The sequence below is a fragment of the Mastigoproctus giganteus genome, chromosome 4 (genome assembly GCF_048544385.1).
Source record: "Mastigoproctus giganteus isolate SK-2022 chromosome 4, ASM4854438v1, whole genome shotgun sequence".
NCBI classification, from domain to species: Eukaryota; Metazoa; Arthropoda; class Arachnida; order Uropygi; family Thelyphonidae; genus Mastigoproctus; species Mastigoproctus giganteus.
In genome coordinates, this window is record NC_143578.1 from 205194396 (window position 1) to 205217281 (window position 22886).

The 22886-nt window shown below is 35.6% G+C and overlaps 1 protein-coding gene across 1 annotated transcript in view; it reads right to left on the reverse strand.

The window, feature by feature from the left end:
• The window catches only part of LOC150087339 (uncharacterized), a 353008-nt gene that overhangs the window by 247802 nt on the left and 82320 nt on the right, over positions 1-22886 (reverse strand). Inside the window, exon 6 of the mRNA XM_090372447.1 lies at positions 6080-6280. Within this exon, the coding sequence (XP_090228573.1) occupies positions 6080-6280 (201 nt within the window). The remainder of the gene's footprint in view (positions 1-6079; positions 6281-22886) is intronic.

The window sequence follows — 22886 nt, forward strand, 5'->3', positions numbered from 1 at the left end:
AGATATTAGCTGTATTCCTTACACTTTCAGAAGACTGCTGTACAAATTGGAGAGGTAAGGCATTAAGGGTAAGGTGCTACAATGGATAAAGGGATGGTTGAGTGGGAGACGACAGAGAGTGGTAATCAATGGACACTGCTATTCGTGGACAAATGTTAGTAGTGGAGTTCCCTAGGGTTCGGTGTTGGGCCCATTGTTGTTTTGTATATCAATCAATGATATTGATGAAGGTATATCGGGTTGTCCAAGTTTGCAGATGATACAAAGGTTGACAGGGTTGTTAACGACAGTAAAGGCAGTATGCTACTCCAACTGTATCTAGATAAGTTGGGAAAATGGGCTGAGAAGTGGCAACTGAAGTTTAACATTGACAAATGCAAAGTACTGCATATGGGTAGCAATAACCAAAGAGAAACGTGGTACTACACGTTTCTCTTTGTACTACACTCAGGGAAATGGAAAGTGAAAAAGACCTGGGGGTAATTGTGCAGTCAAATATGAAGTTCGCTGAGCAGTGCAGATAGGTGCCAGGGCAGGTCATGGAGTCTTGTCAATGATATATAGGAACTTTGCTAGCAGGGACAGGGAGGTGATTACCCCATTATACAAGGCAATGGTCAGGCAATGGTCAGGCAACACCTGGAGTATTGTGCACAGTTGCCAGAATGAATACATAGAAGGGCAAGATTGGTGAGGAGAACAAAGGGGATTCTCTTACCAAGAAAGGCTTAAGTTCTGCAAATTGCAGCGCCTGGAGTGTAGGCACCTGCAAGGTGATCTGATTGAGGTGTATAAGGCCCTGAATGGGTTGAGCAAGCTGAATGCTGATGGGATTCTTCCTTTTGCTCAGACTAGGAACCTGAGGGGGGGGCACAGTTTCAAATTGAGGAAAGACAGTTGTAGAATAGATGTGCAGAAATTTGCCTTTAGCCAGCAAGTAGTTGATTGGTGGAACAGGCTTCCATCTTTTGTTGTCGAAGCTAATAGCCTAAATAAATTTAACGCTGAGCTGGACAGGCATTTGGAACAAATGGAGGGGTGAAATGGGAGGGGTTTTTTTTGGCTGATGCTGCGTAAGCTTGCTTTCTTGCATCGTATGCCTCTTCTACTGCTAATGTTAACAACTGAACCATCAATGTCAAGTGGACTAATCTGATTTATCCCCTTCCTTCTAAAGTTTATATAAGTAAAGAAGTCTTTACTGTTTTTCTTTGCATTGTTTGCCAAAGATTTCTCATAATCTGCCTTTACTTACCTAACATCTTTTGTGACTTGATTACAGAATATCTACCATAGACATCTGTGTCTCCTTATAATTTATATGCATCCCATGTATTTTTCTTCTCTGTCACGAGTGTCATCTGACATCCATTTAGGACTAAATCTAAACCTAAAACTGAAATCTAAGTAAATAATGTAAAATTATTCTCTGCATCTAGTTCCTTTGAGATGACGCAGTAGCTAATCAGATTGGTTGGCATGATCTCCCTCATACAAACTGTCTCATACATGAGTATGAGACAATTTGTATAAACTCCCCTGAATCCAGTGATGATACCAGAATTATAGATAAACGTTTGATCTCTTTTGCTGCTCCTTTCAATATGACCGGATAGATTCCAATCACAGGTTCTCTGTTTTGCTTTTAGCCACAACAATTTATCTCGCACCTACCTTACAGTTACCATAAAATCATTTAACTACCAATCAGTCTCAAAAAGATGTCTACTAATCCCATCTGTAAAAACTTCATGTATTAATGTAGATATAGAATATAATGTATAATTGATGCAAATATTTATGCAGTTTATTATAAACCTATACAGACTGACTCATCACCAGTTATTGCATTCATATTCATATCAGGTAGATCAATGTGATTCATCCCAACAAATTTATGAGAATATTATTATCAAATTGAGGAAAGACAATTGTACGATAGATGTGTGGAAGTTTGACTTTAGCAAGTGGGTGGTTGATTGCTGGAACAAACTTCCATCTGTCGTGGCGGTTGATAGCTTGAATGGATTCAAGGCAGAACTAGACAAACATTTGGAGTGAGTGGATGGGTGAAACAAGAAGGGATTTTTTTTTTTTTTTTTTTTTGCTGATGCTATATAACTTGATGATGCTTTCAAGCATCATCAAGCTTATATAGCATCAGCAAGCATCATGTGCATTAGTAAAGGCACATGATGCTTTCCTGCATCATGTGCCTTTACTAATGCTAATCAACTTAGTTTCAATGGAAAATATTTTTAGTGAGAACTAAGTTTTCAGACAATCCATCAAAACAATACAAATTCAAACCAAGCTTGTAACACTATCACATAAAAAGTCAAAAGATTTAACAGGCACACTGCACTTTTCAATAAGAGATTCTTGTACAATCTAATATGAGTATTGAAGTGCATACTTAAAACTATGAAGTACAATAATGCTTTAAAAAACATTTCTATGCATTGTGCTTTATTCAAACTCAGAAACATACACTCAGAGTCAGAAATTTTGACAATTGAAGATTTTTAAAAGTGAAAACTTACACAATACAAAAAAGTTCATTTAACAAATTTAGATATTTCCAAATGTATGAATCTAGTCATGAGGCCTTTTGGTAATTAAAAAAACAATGCACCTTGCCACCTTGAGTACTGCATACAGGTCTGGAGGCCTCATTTTAGGAAAAATGTTGAGATACTGGAAAGAGTACATAGAAGGGCAACAATATAGTGAGCGGAACAAAGGGTTGCTGTTACCAAGATAGGCTTAAGTTCTGCAAATTGCAGTGACTGGAGACTAGGCATTTGCAAGGCTCAATGCTAATTGGATTCTTCCTCATGCTCAGATTCTGCACCTGAAGGGTTATATATAAATTCAAATTGAGGAAAGACGGTTGTAGAATAGATGTGCGGAAAATTGACTTTAGCCAGCGGGTGGTTGATTGCTGGAACAAACTTCCATCTGTCGTGGAAGTTGACAGCTTAAATAAATTGAAGGGTGAACTAGACACACTTTTTGAGCGAATTGATGGATGAAACGGGAAGGGTTTTTTTTTTTTTTTTTTTGCTGATGCTATATAAGCTTGCTTTCTTGCATCACACGCCTCTACTAATGCTAACAAAAATTCCAATCACTAAAAATTTACATAATAAGCGTCCTGTTTCCTACTGAAACCAAGCAGGCACCATCACAAACAAACGTCATTCAGCAACAGGAAATAGGACTGTCAGAATACAAGCTTTGTGTTCGTAATGACAAGCACATTACAAGAAATAAAGGAAAATATGAGATTTTTTCTACAACTGAAATCTTGAGAAGAGAATGATATATCTATGCCTAAACTAGTTAAATTTTTTTTTTTTTTTTTTTGTTTTTTGTATTGTATAAATTTGTATTAATAATTGTATAATTGTAAAAATCTAAATTTGTTAAAATTTTCAGTTCAAATAATTAGTGTTCAAAGTTCCAACAAAGCTACTAAAGTAGATATATGTTAAAGTATTAAAAGAATTATGTGGAAGAAAATTCTGTGAAGATAAAGAATTTAGAACCATTTTTGGCAGAACCAAGGGTTAAAGAGGCAATTTAAAAATATAAAAAATATGAAGAAATTTTTAGAATAAACTAATACAGCCTTACTAGAATAAAAAAAAAAAAAAGAGTGCAAGTGGGCTAACATTTGGTTTGGGTCTTCTTGGCACATCAGTAAATAACGCTATGTGCCAAAACCATATAAAAGATAATGGTTTAAAAGATTTCAGTGACCTAAGAAATCAGGTCTTTGTCAAAATGTACAACAATAAAATATGTAAAAAAGGTATAAAGGTTACTAATATAGTTAGGGAAGGATGTTACATGGCTATTTTCCATTTGGATTATTAGTAAATATAATACCACTGTTATACCACATGAAATTAATAATATAGTTTATTAAGCTTTAACCTAAACTACTATATGCATCCATATGCACATCGGTTTTCTGGAAGGAAGCATTGGCAAGAGGAATCTGTCGGCAGTATGGTCTAATGATGGGTATCAGTAAGATACCTGAAATGTTACCTTAATATAAAGTTTAAGCTAAAGCTTAATAAACTATATTATTAATTTCATGTGGTATAACAGTGGTGTTATATTTAGTAATAATCTAAATATAAAGGTTACACTTTTAATTTTAGCACTTTTAATCCACTGTGTACAGGGTTTGGTCAGTGGACCAAAATCAGTAAAAAATGGACACTATTCATTAGTAAAAAATAAATAAAATAACAATCAGATGAAATACAAGGTCAGTCACAAAATTAGACTAATTTTATAAAATATTTTATCGTAAAATTTTCTACAACTGAAGGTTCTCTCCTTTTTTTAAAGTAGTTTCTGGAGGAAGCTATACACTGCCTCTGGCACTCCTTCCATCCCTTGAAACAGTGCTAAAAGCATTCTTCTGCAGCTCTGGATGTTGTTAATTATGCCAAAATAATGACCACCGCACCGGAGCAATATAGTTGCTAATGCTCCTAAAAACCAAATAACAACAACAACAATCAAAGAATTCTTGGTGGAGAAGCTAGTTGACAGTTTTACTTTGGGGCATGAACTCTTTGAACAATGCTCCACGCTGATGATAAAAAAAAAAAAAAAAAAAAACAGCTGAACATCGATATGATTCTGGCGATGTGGAAATCATAAAAGAATGCATTGTTGAAGTTATTGGATGCTTAGATCCAGCTAAGGTTAAGAAGTACAAACAACTGCCTTTTTCAAGGAAAACCATAACTGATCGGCAACATTAATTAGCCTGTAATATAGCAGAACAGCTTCATGCAATATATCAAAGAAGACATTTATTATTCGATCACCTTGAATGAATCCACTCACATTACTGACTCAGCGCAGGTGTTATTTTTTATTCGTGTTATAACTGCCGATTTTCATTGTCACAAGGAGTTACTGGCTTTGGGTACCCTTACTGCCAGGACACGTGGAATTGACATCTTCCAAGAAAAATGCTGTGAAGTGAAACTGAATTTATGTAATTTAGTAAGTGTATGCACAGATGGCACAACTTCCACGAGAGGAAAACATGAAGGATTTGTTGCATTACTACAGAAAGAATTGCCAGATCCAGATATTTGATTTCCTTTCACTGTATTCTTCATCAGCAGAATCTGTGTGCCAAATCTACTGTTTTAAGTGACACATTAAATAAAGTTACTAGTATTGTAAACTACATTTTAAGCAAATACATCATGACATAGCCAATTTCACAACATGCTTCAGCTTGATGACAAAACATTCAGCGTGGATGTGCCCTATCTTTGCAAAAACAAATCAAGTTTTTTAGAGGAACTGAATCAACAGTGCGAATTGTCAAAAGTGAAATTCTGCAGAGATATTGCATCTTTGTGTGATATAATGTCAAAGCAAAATGATCTGAATATTTTTTTTCAAGGTAAAACTAAATCTATGTATAATATGTGGCTTAAAATACAGGCATTTCGGAAAACATTTACCTTTTTCAAAACCTTGCTTAACTGATCGCAACTTCCAGCCGAACACTTTCCTGAACTGGCAAAAGGAATTAATGAACAGGATACAAACAAATCATTAAGGAAATGCGACATGAAAGAATACACAACTGTTCTAGACTTCCTGATTGAAGAATACAATGAAAGGTTTACTGACTTTGAGAAACATGGTCTCACATTGAAACTAGCTTTTCAACCACACATGATTGATGTCTCCAAAGCACCTGATGACTTACAGACAGAATTAATTGAGCTCTCAGAAGATAATATTCTGAAGTCTATTTGATGCGAAGAAGGATCCCCTTCAAACATGGAAAAATGGTGTTGAATATCCACATCTATGTCAACATGCTCATCGATATGCTTATCATATCAATTATAAACTCGCAAAACATTATTCACAAATAATGGAAGAGATCTGAAAAAGCCAGAGCTCTGCTCTTTTAAAATTACACAAGAAAAATGCATATAGCCATCAAATAACTGTCACAAAATTATGGAAGAGAATACATTTATATAAGAAGTTAAAAGAATACACAAAAAATGAAAATTACCTGAATTAAAAATATTAGTCTGTGATAGTGGCTGCAACTTCTTTATGCAAGTCCTATGACAGTTCTGAATTACACATGAATATTTATCTAAACAGTTTTCCATCAAAATTGGCAGAGCTGTTTCACATACATTACAGATAGCAAGCTGATATCTCTTGCATGATCTGAATAATGGCATTCTTCTGACAGCATATTTTACTTCTAGGGGATTGAAAAATAGACATTAATGTAATGTCCACGGTTTTTAATTTATTTTAATCACACATTACAGGGCATTCCCTACAATATACCAACACAAGCAAAAAAAAAAAAAAAAAAAGTATATAAAATGTAATTCAAACATTTTAAGTCTTTATAATTTATGAAACAAAAATGTAATAAAATTAAAAACAAAAAAAGCTACTGATAAAACAAATGCAAAATTCCTAAATAAATGCAATAACATAACGTACACTTAAATCAATTGATTAGTTTCCAAATGAACATCTGTAAATGTTTAATTGTAATTTAAAGTCAATAAAAGTACAAATTATAAATATGTTACCTAATTATGAATGAAAGGCTGTATAAAAGAATGAATATTGATAACAGGATCCAAATCTAAAATATTTATTAAGTATAATAGGTAACTGATGAGACTAAGACAACCATAATCTATGCAATTTTTTTTTTTTTTTTTTTTATTAAAACCAATATTTTATATCTACTGAACCTTTGGGCATGAAAATTAAAATAAGTTAACATGTCTGAACAGTGAATTTTATTATATAAGATTTTTTGACCCGATGTTGCATATCGTTATCTTAAGTATTCATTGTACAAATGTTTAAAATATCTAATTTTGCCTAGATTTTATGGCATCATGCTGTATATTCTCCAAAGCAACTAAATATAGGAGACCAAATAAAAGAGGCAAATTCTGCAATGGGAAGAATTAAGGATATGTAAAGTGATGATGAACCCAAGGATATGGAGTAACATTTCAACAAACCTAAGACTTGATTACCGAAAGCAAAAGCATTTTTAATGTGAAATGCGAAAGCTGCAAACTAGAGGTAAAAGTCATTCTTACTTCTCTATAAGATTACAATCTTATCAATTATGTCCATTAAGAAAGCATTTATATTTCATATGAAGTGCAACAAGGGACAGTGCACAACATTACAAAACATTTTTCTGTATTTATATTAAAATTAATACAAACCTAATAAAGGAAGCCTGATGTATTATTAACACAGACCCCATATTTTTCATATAGGTAATTCATAATTCCTACATGAAGAAATCTGAATATATCTGTGTGAGTTTTATGAGGACTATGAATGCCTCTTTCAGTACTCTCCAGGCATAACAACACAATGCTTGTACCATGGTGATTACATACTATCCACAACCATTTCATGTACCATGGTGATTACATACTATCCACAACCATTTCAATAAATTTGCTTGACTGTGAAATGGTGTAATTGTGTCCTTCCTTCTTAATTTATTAACTATAAATAACCATATCATCCCTCCTTTCAATTACAATATTTGTTTTTTGAGACATAAAAACCAAGTTTTATCCAACCATACTGTATGTCAGTCTTACACTCTGTCTGCTGATGACTTTCTTTCCACCCCCGCAAACTTTGTAACTGTCCAGATTTATGAACTTTCAATTATACACGAGTCAGTCCATAAGTAATGTCCCTTTAGTCACAAAAATATAAAGACAACAGATAATTGATATAAATGAAATTTATATCATTTATTAAACAAACATGGAAGGCATGTATACATTATTCTATGTATCCACCTTGTTTATCAATACATTTTTGCCATCACTTTTTCAACTCTCACATGCATACTGGGGTAAAAAGATGGACACTGCTGTTCAAGACAGCCAGTCACTGTCTTTTTCAGCTCTTGTCAATCAAAAAATGTTTTCCATGAAAATTTCTTCATACAGCCAAACAAAAAAAAAAATCAGACAAAACCAAGTCCAGGCTACATACAGGAAGGCAAAACTCTCCACACTAGGTCCACAATTTTCATCTGAGTCATATGAGAAGTGTGTAGGCTTACATTATCATAGTATACACAGTGCAACAATTGAAAAATGAGACTGATGTTATGAGATGAGTGCCGGCACTGCTGCCTACTAGAATTAAACATGAAATGAAAGAGTAATTGTTCCTTGAGCACTGCAGTCAAGGTTAGCAGAAATTGCTGTCATTTCAGAATGTAGTGTTAGTTGAATTGCACATCTCTCCTTCTGTGTTGTGGAGGGACAATGGAACAAAGAGGCAAAATCAAAGTTTGTGTTTGACCAACAAAAGTGCCACAGAAAAGTTTCAAATGATAAGCATTTGGGTTTTTTGGCACATCAGCAACTAAGAATATAATGCCAAATGATAAAGCAAGTGTGTGGAGAGAACTGTCTGTCTCGTGCATGCGTGTTTGAATGGCATAAACGTTTCACCCATGGAAGACAATGAATATCTGAGCCCAGCAAAAACAATTTGAACACAAGAGTTGATTGAAAAAAATCTGGGAAACCATTATCAATGACTCATGTGCAATGCTCCAAATGATTTCAGATCTGTACATTAATGAGAAAACCATTTGAAAAATCACTTGGTTGGTGTGCATATTCCACATTCATTAACAGACTGTCAATGGCAGGCAAGAGCCAAACAATGCAGAGAGCTCCTTGAGGCGGCCACTGAAAGCACACCTAACTTCAAACATTATGGGTGTCGAGACATGGTGTTTTCAGTACGACCCTGCAACTAAGTCACAAAGTGGAAGTTGGCAAACTCTCCCAAAGCCAAAAAAAAAAGTCCATCAAGAAATGTCAAAAATCAAAACCATGCTTGTCACTTTCTACAATAACAAGGAAATTGAACAAAAAAGAGTTTGTACCTAATAGGCAAAGTGTTACTGCTGCCTACTATCTGAACATTTTGAAACATTTTTTGTAGAGAATCCATCGTGTGCAGCCTAAGTATGGAGAACGCAGCAGTTGGCTCCTCTTATGTGACAATGCACCATGTCACAAGGCTCTCATTGTTCGGGAGTTTTTAACTAGCAAAAAAGTCTGCATACTATCGCGCCCACCGTATTCGCCAGACTTGGTTTCATGCGACTTCTTTTTTGTTCCCGAAGTTCAAGGCATCACTTGTTAAACACCAATCAAAAAGATGTCGTGAGAACATTGAACAATGTTCCCCGTCATGGCCTTCCACTAGTGGTTTCACTTGCTTTGTGACTATTGCATGCAGTGCAGGGACATGCCAGGAAGTTACTTTCAATAAACTAAGGTTAATTTACTCACACGTGGGATCATTATTTTTTCTAGAATCAGTCTCGTTTTCCAACTGCCGCACTGTGTAATTTGATTTGGTGCCCTGTTAGAGCTTTCCATTTTTGTTTTACAGCTCTATTAAGCCTATCATATGTTTAGCAATATCTTTCCTTATCTCTCCTTGTTAATCTAAAAAAAAAAAAAATCAACAAAATTGGGTTTTCTCTGTCCCAAAACACTGTGGTTATATTTTGTGATGATCAGGCAATTCAAGGTTTTTTTTTCTTCCCTGACAACATGTATAATCTACAGACTGGTGTTTAAATAAAACCCCAGGGCTCACATCTGGTGAGAATGGGCTTGGCATATCCAGTGTCTTGAGCTGGATATCATCATTCTTCTCTTTCTTGATAATTCCTTTCTATTTCTGACTCTCTCTCTCTCTCAGGGTAACTCAGGAATTTTTTTTTGGCTGGTGCAGCATAAGCCTCAGGCTTCCTTGCACCATATGGCTAATAATAATAAACTTCTAGGTCTCATTATGATGCCTTTGTAAAAAAAAAAAAAAAAAAAATTCATGACAATTTCTGCACTCCTGAAACAAGTGTTGGCAGATCTCCTGCCTGGAGAAATCCCATTTTTCATGTAGCATATTTTCCTATAATCTAATGTGTCTAAAATGGTTAATACACTACTCTTTGAACACCTTCTAATATAACATATATGTGCTGTCAAGCATAGAGTAATATGCAATAAACAGCATACCCTAGAGCAGGAGTGGCCTATTTATTTTGTGATTTGATCTGCTTTTTTCCTTAAAAATGTGCCGCGATCTACCATCTCAAAAATTACATTGCACAAGGTGCAAAATCGAGGGATGACTGTATATTTAAAATTTGTCGTGATTGACCGAAATTAAATCCACGATCGACTCGTTGGCCACCCCTGTCCTAGAGCCCTTGACCAACTCTATCCTATGACCCTTTGTGGTAAAGGGATCCTTTTCTTTCCTCCCCTACTCAAGGGGAACCCTCTTTTATTCCTTCCTCCTGCTCTACAACTGTCACCTATTCTGTATCTCCACAGCTTCCTATTCTTCTTTCTAAAAATCTTTTGAGCTTGTTACCTTCTTTGTTTTCTCCTACTCAATCATTCCTTTATCCATAGCAGTAACTTACATTTAATGCCACACTATTCCAAAAGCTTTCCTGAAATGCAAATATATGATATCAAAATTATTTTTTGCATCCAGTTCCTTTGTTACTGCATCATAGTATCCAATAAAACTGATCAGACAAGCTCACACCTTGACAAACCAATGTTGTGATAAGTATAACTGCACTCCTATTCAGATGGTCTAGCATCTGGATAGGAGTGCTATCACTTCTTCCCAGATATTGACTGAAACTTGATAATTACTATTGGGGTAAAGGGTTTTTGTAGAGGTAAAGGTGACTACAGTGGTCTAAGACAGTTTTTAAATTCTGTAGCATGGGACCAACTGATGTTGTTACCAACAGCAAATTCTAAATGGGAAGCATTCAAAGAATCAATTGTGGAAGCTACTAGGCTTTTCACACCAGTTAAGAAATACTGTTCAAGGTTTAGGCCTAAACGGATGTCAGATGAAATAATGAGACTCGTGGCAGAGAAGAAAAATGCATAGGGTGCATATAAATTATCAGGCAACACAGAAGCCTAAGGCAGATATAAGTTAGTCTGTAATCAAGTCACAAAGGAGATTAGGCAAGCAAAGGCAGATTACAACAAATCTTTGGCAAAGGATGCTAAGAAAAACAGCAAAGACTACTTTACTTGTATAAACTCTAGAAGGAAGGGAATGAATCAGATTGGTCCACTTGAGATCAATGGTTCGGTAGTTGATGATCCTGCTGAGATAGCTGAAAAACTGAATGAGTATTCTGCATCTACATTCACACATGAGGAATTCTTTAGGGCAGTGAAGGACAGAAGCTTATTAAACTCTAACAGGGAGCTTAATGATTTTATAATAACTGAGAGAAAAGTGGAGGAGAAATTGTTGAAGTTAAACAGAGGAAAGGCACCTGGGGTGGATGGCATCTATCTAGTTATATTAAAGGAAGAGGCAAAGGAAGTAAGCAAACACTTAGCCATAATTATGAGAGCATCCTTGGACTCAGGAGAAGTCCCCATGGACTCGGGATGTGCAAATGTATCTCCAATTCACAAATGGGTATCAAAAGGTGAAACGAGTAATTACAGACCTGTTATTTTAACTTCTGTTCTGGGGAAAATAATGGAGTCACTGGTTAAAGAAACATTTCAGGATCATCTAGACAAGACTGCAATAATAATTCAGACACAGCAGGGATTTGTTAAGGGCAAGTTGTCTTGTCAAATTTGTCTTGTCTGACAAATTTGAATGGATACTATAATGTGGTTACAAAGGAACTGGATGCAAAAAATAATTTTGATATCATATACAGTAGACGCTAGATTTTCTGGGATAGATGATAAAAAAAAATTCCCGGATAATCAATTTCCTGGTTAATCGAAAAATACAGTAAGTTCCCGACATACGTAAGAGATACGTTCCCGGACTTCTTACATAAGTCGAGTTTTACGTAACTCGGGAATGACTAAAAAAATATTGCTACTATATCCCTGATATGCCAAAATTACAAAAACCACATAATATCCTGAGAAGAATGAAGAAAAAGTCATATATTTTTAATTAGATCAATTAAAAACTTTATCTGGGAACAGGGGTGAAGTAGCCAGAGTGGCACATAAGAAAAGAAAACATAAAAGGAAGAAAAAACACGTTATTGTACTGTAAAAACTGATTTGTATTTCATAGCCTTGGTTATTATAGTTGACCTCATTGGTGCCGATTGCTTCACCGCTTCTCGTATTCTGTCTTTCTCCTTTATTGTGTTCACCATTACCACTGACAAATCTGAATTCCGTGCGATATTTGTTAATGTTTGGCCATTTTCATATATCCTTATTATTTTAATTTTCTGACCCAACTCGATCGCTTTCCTTTTCTTGACAGACTTACTAGTACCACTGTCACTTATTCTCTTAGTCGGCACCATAATAACGGTCAAAATGAAATTTTCTGAAAAGAGCTTCACAGGGTTAAGGCCTGTGAAGGAACTCACTATTATCACTCCACCCGGCTCACATTTTACTAAAGCACATTTCTGGTGGTCACTGCCACAAAATAAAAACAACTGGCACTTTCCAGTTACTCGGCTTTTCTGTTAGTGCAATTAATTATAAACAGGTAAGTAAACTCGATCTTATTGCATTTGCAATAATACCAACAGCTGGAATTCTGTGAGTTGCTACATTATGGTGAAATGTGTGTCCTCTTCACTTGAAATCTTCAGTCATAAAAAAATTATAAATAACGTCACATAAGTCTAAAGCTACATAAGTGGGGGATTTGCTGTATCGAAAAATGTTCAGCAACCTACGTAAAAAGTATGGCGATAGATAAAAAAACATACCACATATTACTCGTGTGTCCAATACAATGCTTCTCTTTATTTTTTAAAATGAAGAGCGTGGTTTGGTCACCAACATTATAATGGTTTTTTAGAGCTTTAACGGATGCATCGTTTTCAAACTTTTGAATAATTTCAAGTTGGTGTTTAATTCTCTTGTGTTCGCCCATCATTTTCACGATTTCTAAACAAAAAAAAAAAAAAAAGTAACTACAAGAAAAAATAGTTACTATTAAAAAAAAAAATTCCGACATTCCTGAGATAAATAACAAAACAAAATTTGTCCTTTTGCAGTGCGACAGAACACAACAATCGACACGATGCACTAAAACAAACTAAAAATTTGGTCTTTTTTTTTTTTTTTTTCAGAGACAGGTGTGAAGCCAGCAGGGGTTGCAAGATAATAAGCACAATAATCTCCTAATGACGACTTATAACACTGCTTCTTGTTGCTTATTTACAACTTGCAAAACATCCATTTATACCTATTCTAGTTATTACTTGTATTTTATGATTACTGGTTGATTTTTTTTTTTTTTTTTTTTAAATTTGGAGTCAAAGTGTCCCAGTTAATCTGATCCCGGTAAATCGAGAGTCTGATGTACTTGGATTTGAGGAAAGCTTTTGATACCGTTGTGCATGGAAGACTACTGTACAAACTGGAGTGGTATGCATTAAGAGAAAACTGCCACAATGGATAAAAAAAACAGGGTGGTTGAGTGGGAGACAACGGAGAGTGGTAATCAATGGATGCTGCTCTTCATGGACTAATGTTATTAGTGGAGTCCGTCGGTGTTGCACCCGCTGTTTTGTATATTTATCAATGATATCGATGAAGGTATATCAGGCTTAATGCCCAAGTATGCAGATGATACAAAGGTTGGCAGTAATGGCAGGCAGTGTGCTACTGCAACAGGATCTATAAAAGTTGGGCAGATGGGCTGAGAAGTGGCAACTGAAGCTTAACATTGACAAATGTGAAGTACTGCATATGGGTAGATGCAACCCCAGAGAAATGTACCAACTGTATGGTACTACACTTAGGGTGGTAAAAAATGAAAAAGGCCCAGGAGCAATTGTGCAGTCAGATATGAAATTTTCTGAGCAATGCAGACAGGCGGCCAGAGCAGGTTATGGGGTATTGTCAATGATATACAGGAATTTCGCTAGTAGGGAAAAGGAGGTGGTTATCCCTTTGCAGTGCTTTTTTTTGGATGGTATGCGGCGATACCGCATACCAGCACCTTTATTAATAGTGACGTGTGACATTTGGATGCAGTATATTTAAAAATTGTAATATTCAGTAATTTTTTTTTACCTCTTTACCTACTATTCAAATGAACTTAAAATTATTTAACTAAATTTGCATTTTGCACTGTCTATCATTAAGATATTTGCTGTATAAAACTTTATACAGGTGACCCCCGCTTAACGCTGATCATTCGTTCCGGAAAAACAGAGCGCTAAGTGAATCCGCGCTAAGGGAGCGCCACTTTCCCATAAGGTAACATATGTATTTATGAGCTGCGGTCAGTGCCATAGGATATTTCCTAATCAATAATAAACAGTAATGAAAAGATGCACAAATGTCGGTCAAAATATTTAATATTCAAATATTTGCACATATAAAATATTCTGCATTGCATACGTATAATTATGTGGTAACTACTTGCGTATCAAAAGTAAATTTAAAATTCCAATTAAAATAATGAATTTAATTTAATTGATGAATTTAATCATGAAAAATGTGTGGATTTTGGAGTTGAACTTTGGCCCTCTTCCAAATAAACTAAAAGGGGTATTAATTGTAAATCCCCCGCAGCATTACAACCAACAATAAAGTCAACCGATCCTTCACCGCTTTGAAACCTGGCATATTTTTTTCTTCTTTCAATATGAAACTTCTTTTAGGCATTCGTTTCCACAAAAGTCCTGCTTCAGCTATGTTAAAAACTTGTTGAGAAGTATAACACATAATACCCCTCTTCAATAATTTTAACAAAAGTTCTTTTTTGAAAGTTTCGGCTCCTTGATCTGCACTTGCGGCTTCTCCCTGGATTTTAAATCTATTCAACCAGCCCTTACCAGTTTTAAATGGTTCCACATTTTTTTTTTTTTTTTTTTAGGCGAGTTTTCTTCAGATCATCATATTGGCTAATCTCTTTCTCTCTCTTTTTTTAATATTTAACTTAACTGAATTCTGCATTGGAATATTATCTTCAATAAAATTAAAAGTCTTTCCATTTCAATCCTAATAGCCGGCCTAGTACTAGTTGCTTGCAGTGGAACAGCTATCTTTCCCGCTGCAAAAATGAATTCTTTATTTTTTTTATAATTGTTCTTACAGTTAAAGTTGCAAGTCCTAAATTATGGCACACATCCGTTTGTCGTTGACCGGAATCGATTCGCTTCAAAACGTCTAATTTACTTTTCAAATTCAGTCTTTTTCTTACATTTATAGTCTTCGTACTGCGCCCAGACGTTGTCGCTTTTTCATTCCTATCAGTCATTATTAGCTCTTCGCAAATGTAACTGCGTTGGTTGAATTAATTACGATACAATGTTCAAGTAAACTTTCCGTTACGCATGATGTCTAATACTCTACTGAGTGATGACTAGACTACAGATAAATGCATATAACGCATATATTACAAGCAATATACTTGATCATTTTTTAAAATGTTGATCGCGGAACTACGTAACAAGTCACTGTACTGAAAGTAAATTAGCGTGCGAGAAAATTTTACTGAGCGTGGGAAAATTTATCAAGTCGGTGTGGGAAACGTTTTAATGCTGTTTTGCTATTCATTTTCAAGCTATCGACTCCATCAAATGAAACGATTTCGTTAATATGTCAAAAATGTAATCTGTAAAAGAGCGTTATAGTGATCTGTGACAGCGTTATAGTCAGATATGGGTTATAATATAAGAACAGCGTTATAGCGAATCAGCATAAAGCGAACCGCATTATAACGGGGGCCTGCTGTAATCATTTTTAGAACTTTAAATTACTCATTTGGACTTCTGTTTAACGAACTCCTTTATAGTGAATTTTTTTGAATTCCCCTTAGTAATTACATTTGAAATAGTTGCTGTTGAGAGAAAAAATTTCATTTAGTGAATGGATTAGGAGAGACAACTGGGTATGCACTGTTCTTACTTCTGGCAATTTAGGCAATTAGTGCTGCTCCTAGCATGAATTAACAGAGCTAAAGGAATTACCATTCTACAAGTTAGTGGTACTCTGAAGACCTATCTGGACAACTGTCCCACATACTGAGAAGTCGCGCTGGTCAGCAGTCAGCAGATCAAGGAGTATTCCCGATGCGGACAATGGGCTCTGGTCAACCATCTACTGTAAGCGCCCTGTTCTAGAATTAGGAGAGGGTGATTTTCTTTTTCCTACTTGATAGGAATTGACCTGAAGATATTATCTCTCAAGTGACATTTGGTAAGACCGGTTCTGTTGAACAGGGCCCAGCGCTCAAATGGTCAAACAATACTGTTAATTAATGTATTAAATATTATTCATATTTAAAATTTGTTCAGAGCAATATAAAATAATTTTATTGTCTTAGTTACAGTAAAATTTGAAAAATTAAAAAAAATTCACTATTACAAAAACACCCCACATAAGTTTTGCACAGGACCCTAGGACCCCACAAGTAATTCTTGAACAGGGTTCCACAGATTTTGGGACTGGCTCTGGGAGAGAAAATGAAGTTAGAAAATTGTCAATTCGGTTTCAGTTAAATGAAGGAGACGTAATTCGTGGATTTTGGAAGAACTGAAGCATTTGATGAATGCTCTGAGTATGATACCAATTTCAACAAGTGAATGTGAACGAGAATTTTCACAAAGAAGATCGTCAGCCCAACCAGAGCTTCGTTGATGACAAAAACAAGTTCTTCACTACTATTTCTTAAAATTGTAGGCCCACCACTGACACGCTTCAACCAGCAAAATATGTTGATTCGTGGCTGCTTCGGAAGTGCCATTCATCACCAGACACAAAAAGTTAAGAAAAGAAGTGGGCATATTGTGTTGGTGAGAACTTAATAAAAATTTGGAATTTTCTATAAAAACTTTATTATGAAACTATGCAGTTTTACTTATTTTTTATAATAAATAATATATGCTAAACTTATGCTAAATAAACTGTGTTAATATACTTCATTTGTTGTTCTTATTCCAAAGATATTACTACCAAAGTAACAATATCAAGAAACAATTTTTCAGCTTATTTTTCATATCCTTTTAATTTAAAATTTTTTCTCATGGCAAAGAATGAGTACCGAAATAATGAGTACTGGTACCTATTTTTTTATTAAAAAAGCACTGTCCCTTTGTATAAGGCAATGGTCAGGCCACACCTTGAGTACAGATCTGGAGGCCTCATTTTAAGAAGGATGTACAGAGAAGGGCCTCTCTTACCAAGAAAGGCTTAAATTCTGTGAATTGCAGTGTCTGGAGAATAGGTACCTGCGAGGTGATCTCATTAAGGTGTATAAGGCCTTGAATGCGTTAAGCACGCTGAATTCTGATGGGATTTTTCCGCTTGCTCATATTATGAACCTGAGGGGGCATAAATTCAAATTGAGGAAAGACAGTTCTAGAATAGATGAGTGGAAATTTGCCTTTAGCCAGCGGGTATTTCATTGCTGGAACAAACTTCCATCTGTCATGGAAGTTGATAGCTTAAATAAATTAAAGGAGGAACAGGACAAACCTTTAGAGGGAATGGATGTGTGAAATTGTTTTTTTTTTTTTTTTGGCTGATGCTACATAAGCTCGTATGCTTGCTTTCTTGCATCACATGCCTCTACTATTACCATAACCTATAATCAGTGACTCCATTATTTTCCCTGGAACAGAAGTTAAGCTATCAGGTCTGTAATTACTCTTGTCACTCTTTGATCTCCCTTTGTGAATTGGGAATACATTTGCACATCTCCAGTTCACGAGGACTTCCCCTGAATACAGGTATGCCATCATAATTATGGCTAAGGGTCTGTTTATCTCCTTTGCTGCCTTCCTTTATATAACTGGATAGATCCCATCCACCCCAGGTTCCTTTCTTACATTTAACTTCAGAAATTTATCTTCCACTTTCCTCTCAGTTATTGCAAAATCCTTTAGCTCCGTGGTAGAGTTCAAGAAACTCCTGGCACTTATTAAAGATCAGAAATGTATAAGAAGCTAGAATATACTTCAATCTCCAGTACATTAGTAACTGAATCTCTCAAAAGTTTTACTAAAGTGTAGTCAGCAATTATTCCCTTTTCTTCTGTGGGATTAAATTGGCTTCAGAATCCTACCAAAAAACACCAGATTTAGGTGTTCTTTGCAGCCCTTGAAAAAAAAAAAAAATCACTAAATAGATATTTCCCAAATCCAACTAAAAACTTGGAAAATAATTATGACATTCATCTTCTCTCAATTATACAGAATAAATGAATGCTACACTAAGATTAAGTACTAAAATTATTTCTGAAACTTGTCTGGTGGAATGTTATATGCTTAATTGGTATTGAGTTTCAAGAGTCTGCATGTTCACTAATTTTTATGTTGTTTATAAAGCTTGTGTGTGTTAGTCATGTAATAATGTATGTTTTTAATTGTATTTTATTTCCATTTCTATTGTATATTTTTCTTTATCTCAATGTAAGCACCTCTGGCCATAATGAAGTACAAGGCAGGTCTCCCTTGCTTTGCTAGTCTATATTTACAATAAATTAATATTTATTTATATTTTAAGGGCATGTGCTTGAGTTAGAAAGACATGAATTAATAAATATGTTTACAATTTATTAAACAGATATTTTTATTTCTAAATTAATAATTTTAACTAGCAGCTTGTGCAACTAAAGCTGCAATTGTATTTAAATTTTCCCTCCCTTTGTTCCAAATGTGTTATTTTATTATTTTATTGCAAAACTTCATTGTACACAATATTTTTCATGTCTTTTATAGTTCCAAAACTGTCCCTGTCCAGTAGTGCGGTCTCTTTTAATTCTGACGTCAGATGCAGAACAGGCTCTGTTGAATGAGACATAGAGCCGGCCATGACTAAATACACATCAGGACAAATAGATTCCCAACTTTTCAAATTGACCTTGGGACTTGTTGATATTTATAGCATAAGCAAGGTAACAGGAAACTATTTTCTTATGAAAGCAAAAGATTAGTGTGTACTATGGACACAATGGATGTGACTGCTACAATGTCACTGTAGACAGAGAAAATAGCACAGCATGCGCAACATAAAGCATGTTAAATTATTATATTTTTAGAGATGGCACCACAGTTCCCTCTTTCCTCACCCACATTGTTAAAGGCTACCTAAGCTTTCGCTATTCCTTTCTAGGCTACCTAAGCTAATACCGTTCAACCTAGAAAACAATAAAAAATGAAATACCATATTTCCCCAATGCACCTTTTTTCAAAAAATTTGGGGTCTAAAAACCGGGTGCATCTTATACAGTGGTTATAGATTTTTTTTTACTTGCATTTTGCGCTTTATCGCACTTGTTGTCTTTGCGCTCATAGTTTCGCACTTGTTACCGGTATATTAGGTTACGTTTTGCCACGTTCTGCCCAGAAATGGCTCAGAAAAGATTTTCATACAGTGCTGAATTCAAGTTAAAAGTGATCCAGTTTGCAAAAGTGAATGGAAATCGTGCTGCTGAACTGTTTGATCCTCCTCCAACTGAGAAAACAATCCGAGACTGGCTACGGGAAGAAGAAACCCTACTGAAAACGCTACGGCAGAAGAAGGCTATTAGAGGCAAGTCAGCAAAATGGCCTGATTTAGAGAGGAAATTGAAGATATGGATTGAGGAGCAAAGGGCAATTGGAATTCTTGTGTCCACAAAGATGGTTCAGCATGCGGCAAGAAGAACTGCTGATGAAAAAGAAGTTACTGATTTCAAAGGAGGACACAATTGGTGCTTCAGGTTCATGAAACGGAACGGACTAAGCATGCGTACACACACCAGACTTGCCCAAAAGATTCCTGAAAGCTATGAGCAGAAGGTTCTTGAATTTCATCGTTTTGTCATTCAATGTCAGAAGACACATCAGTTTGAGTTGGGATAGATTGCAAATATGGACAAAGTCCTCCTTCAATTTGATGTCCCACGTAACAGAACTGTTGATAAGAAGGGGGTGAAAACTGTAACTGTGAAGACAAGTGGACATGAAAAGAGCCATTATACATACATTATACATGTTCTAGCTTGTTGTGCCGACAGAACCAAGCTGCCTCCTATGCTGATTTTCAAACGAAAAACAATGCCAAAAGAAGACATTCTTCGAGGAGTGATTGTCCACGTTCATGACAAGGGTTGGATGGATCAGGATGGGATGAAGATCTGGTTTGAGAAAGTTTGGAGCAGGAGACCAGGTGAGCTCTTACGCAAACCTGCCCTATTGATGCTTGATCAGTTTAGGGCACACATAACAAAAAACACAAAGAAGATTGCTGCAGAGCAAAAAACAAAACTTGCCGTCATACCTGGAGGCTTGACATCCCAGCTCCAACCACTTGATGTCAGCATTAACAAACCCTTCAAAGCTGCCACGAGAGACGAATGGAACCAATGGATGAAGTCTTCTGGGGACAATTTGACACCAGCATGAAGAGTGAAGGAGAAGTTTAGGAGAAGTTTGTACTTGGATGAAAATATCCTGGGATAATATCAAGATTGAGATCGTTGTCAAGTCATTTAAAAAGTGTGGCATTTCAAATGCCATAGATGGAACTGAGGACGAGGCAATATATGAAGACAGTGATTCGTCATCAGACACAGATGAGGACAAGCTAATGGATGGGAGTTTTGACAGTGATGAGTTGTATGAATTTTATGAAGAATAAAACTTGAGTTCAATAACTTTATGTAATACATTTTTTTTCAAATTTCAGGCCCCAAAATTAAAATGCATCTTATACACGGGAGCATCTTATACATGGGGAAATATGGTACTGACCATTTGGCCCACAGTGTCACTAAATAATCTTATCCCTGGTCTTAAATAATCTTATCCTACAGGGGAAAAAAAAAACAGAATAAACAGGCTCAGCCTTTTAAAATATACTGATTCTCACTTCAAACAACAGTCCTAAGCATAGCTAGCCATGGCAGCAGTTATGCTCTGAAAAATTTTTAAACTGCAACAACCTAAATTAGTATGTATCTGCTATATATTTACCAGTTCTTGGATAAGAATATGCAAACAATATAGCTGAGAATTTTCACTACATAATCTACCTATTTCTTTTACCTAAGTACAGTAGGCCTCGATTTAATGGACTATTTGGGAGAATGGGTGTCCACTACTGTCGAAAGTCCGTTAAATCAAATGTATTTTAAAAACATATATTAATAACAAACTTACAATGTACAGGATGTATTAAAATGTATGAGTGTGAATAAAATATTATTACAATGTACATTAGGTAATTTACACACTCCACTAAAACATCTGTTAAAAATATAAAAATAAATTTACGATAGGAACCAAACTTTATTTCAATTAAACACATCAAACTCTATACAACGTAATGGAGTGTTTCCTTTTTTATTTATTTATTTTTAAAGCTCACACGAAGTTGTTTTCAATGTCAACATCAGTTTTTTCATTTAAATCCATTTTAAAGGGAAAAAATACTTTAAAATTCTTTAAAAAACTCCATACAAAAAAAAAAATGTTAAAAAAAGATACATAATATTCAATATTAATATTAACTTAATTGAAAGAATTACAATTTTCAGAATCAGAAACAACTTTCATATGGAAGGAGAGGTGTTAATTCCTTGCTAGTAGAGGGTTCTGTGAAACAGGTCCAGATGATGATCTAGTGCATGTGATGCAAGAAAGCAAATGTATGAGCTTATGCAGCATCAGCTAAAAAAAAAAAAAAAAAATCACACCATTCCCTCCTCAAATTTATTCAACCTATCAACTTCCACGACAGATGGAAGTTTGTTCCAGCAATTAACCACACACTGGCTAAAGGCAAATTTCCTCACATCTATCCTACATTTGTCCTTCCTCAATTTGAATTTATGCCTTCTGAGGTGATTATTCTGAGCAAGAGGAAGAATCCCATCAGCATTGAGCATGCTCAAACCATTCAAGGCTTTATACACCTCTATCAGATCACCTCGCTGGTGCCTAGTCTCCAGACACTGTAATTTGCAAAACTTAAGCCTTTCTTCGTAAGAGTACCCCTTTGTTCTATTCACTAATCTTGTTGCCCTTTTCTGTACACATTCCAGCATCTCTACATCCTTCTTGAAATGGGGCCTCCAGACCTGTATACAGTACTCTAGGTGTGGCCTGATGGCCTGACCATCGCCTTATACAAGGGAATAATCACCTCCTTATCCCTGCTAGAAAAATTCCTATATATCATCGACAATACACCATGAGCCACTCTTGCAGCCTGTCTGCACTGCTCAGAAAACTTCATATCTGCCTGCACAACCACACCCAGGTCCTTTTCATTCTCTACCACAGTCGGTGTAGTACCACAGAGTTGATAAGTTGCTCTGGGGGTTGCTTTTTCCCATATGTAGTACTTTACATTTGTCAATGTTAAACTTCATTTGCCACCTCTCAGCCCATCTGCTCAACCTTTCCAGATCCTGTTCCGGTAGCATAGTGTTAGTAGTGTCCTTGAAAACCCTGACAACCTTCTTATCGTCTGCAATGTGAGTGCCCAGTGGGCCACTTTTGGTAAGCAGAACTGGCGCTGTGGGATGAACCAGTGCCAATTTTGGAATTTTTGCTTTCGCAGTGCTTATGTCACACCAAACTGACTCAACAGTGCACTGTTCATCTATATCAACTGGGTGCACTTCTTTTGATTTTATGTTTTTCTTAATTAACAGCATAACACCTCCTCCCTTTCTATCCTGTCTATCCTTTCTGTACACATTGTACTCCGCAAATTCCAGTTCTGCATTCCTTATATCTGTGTGACACCACGTCTCTGCTATCCCAACAATATCCG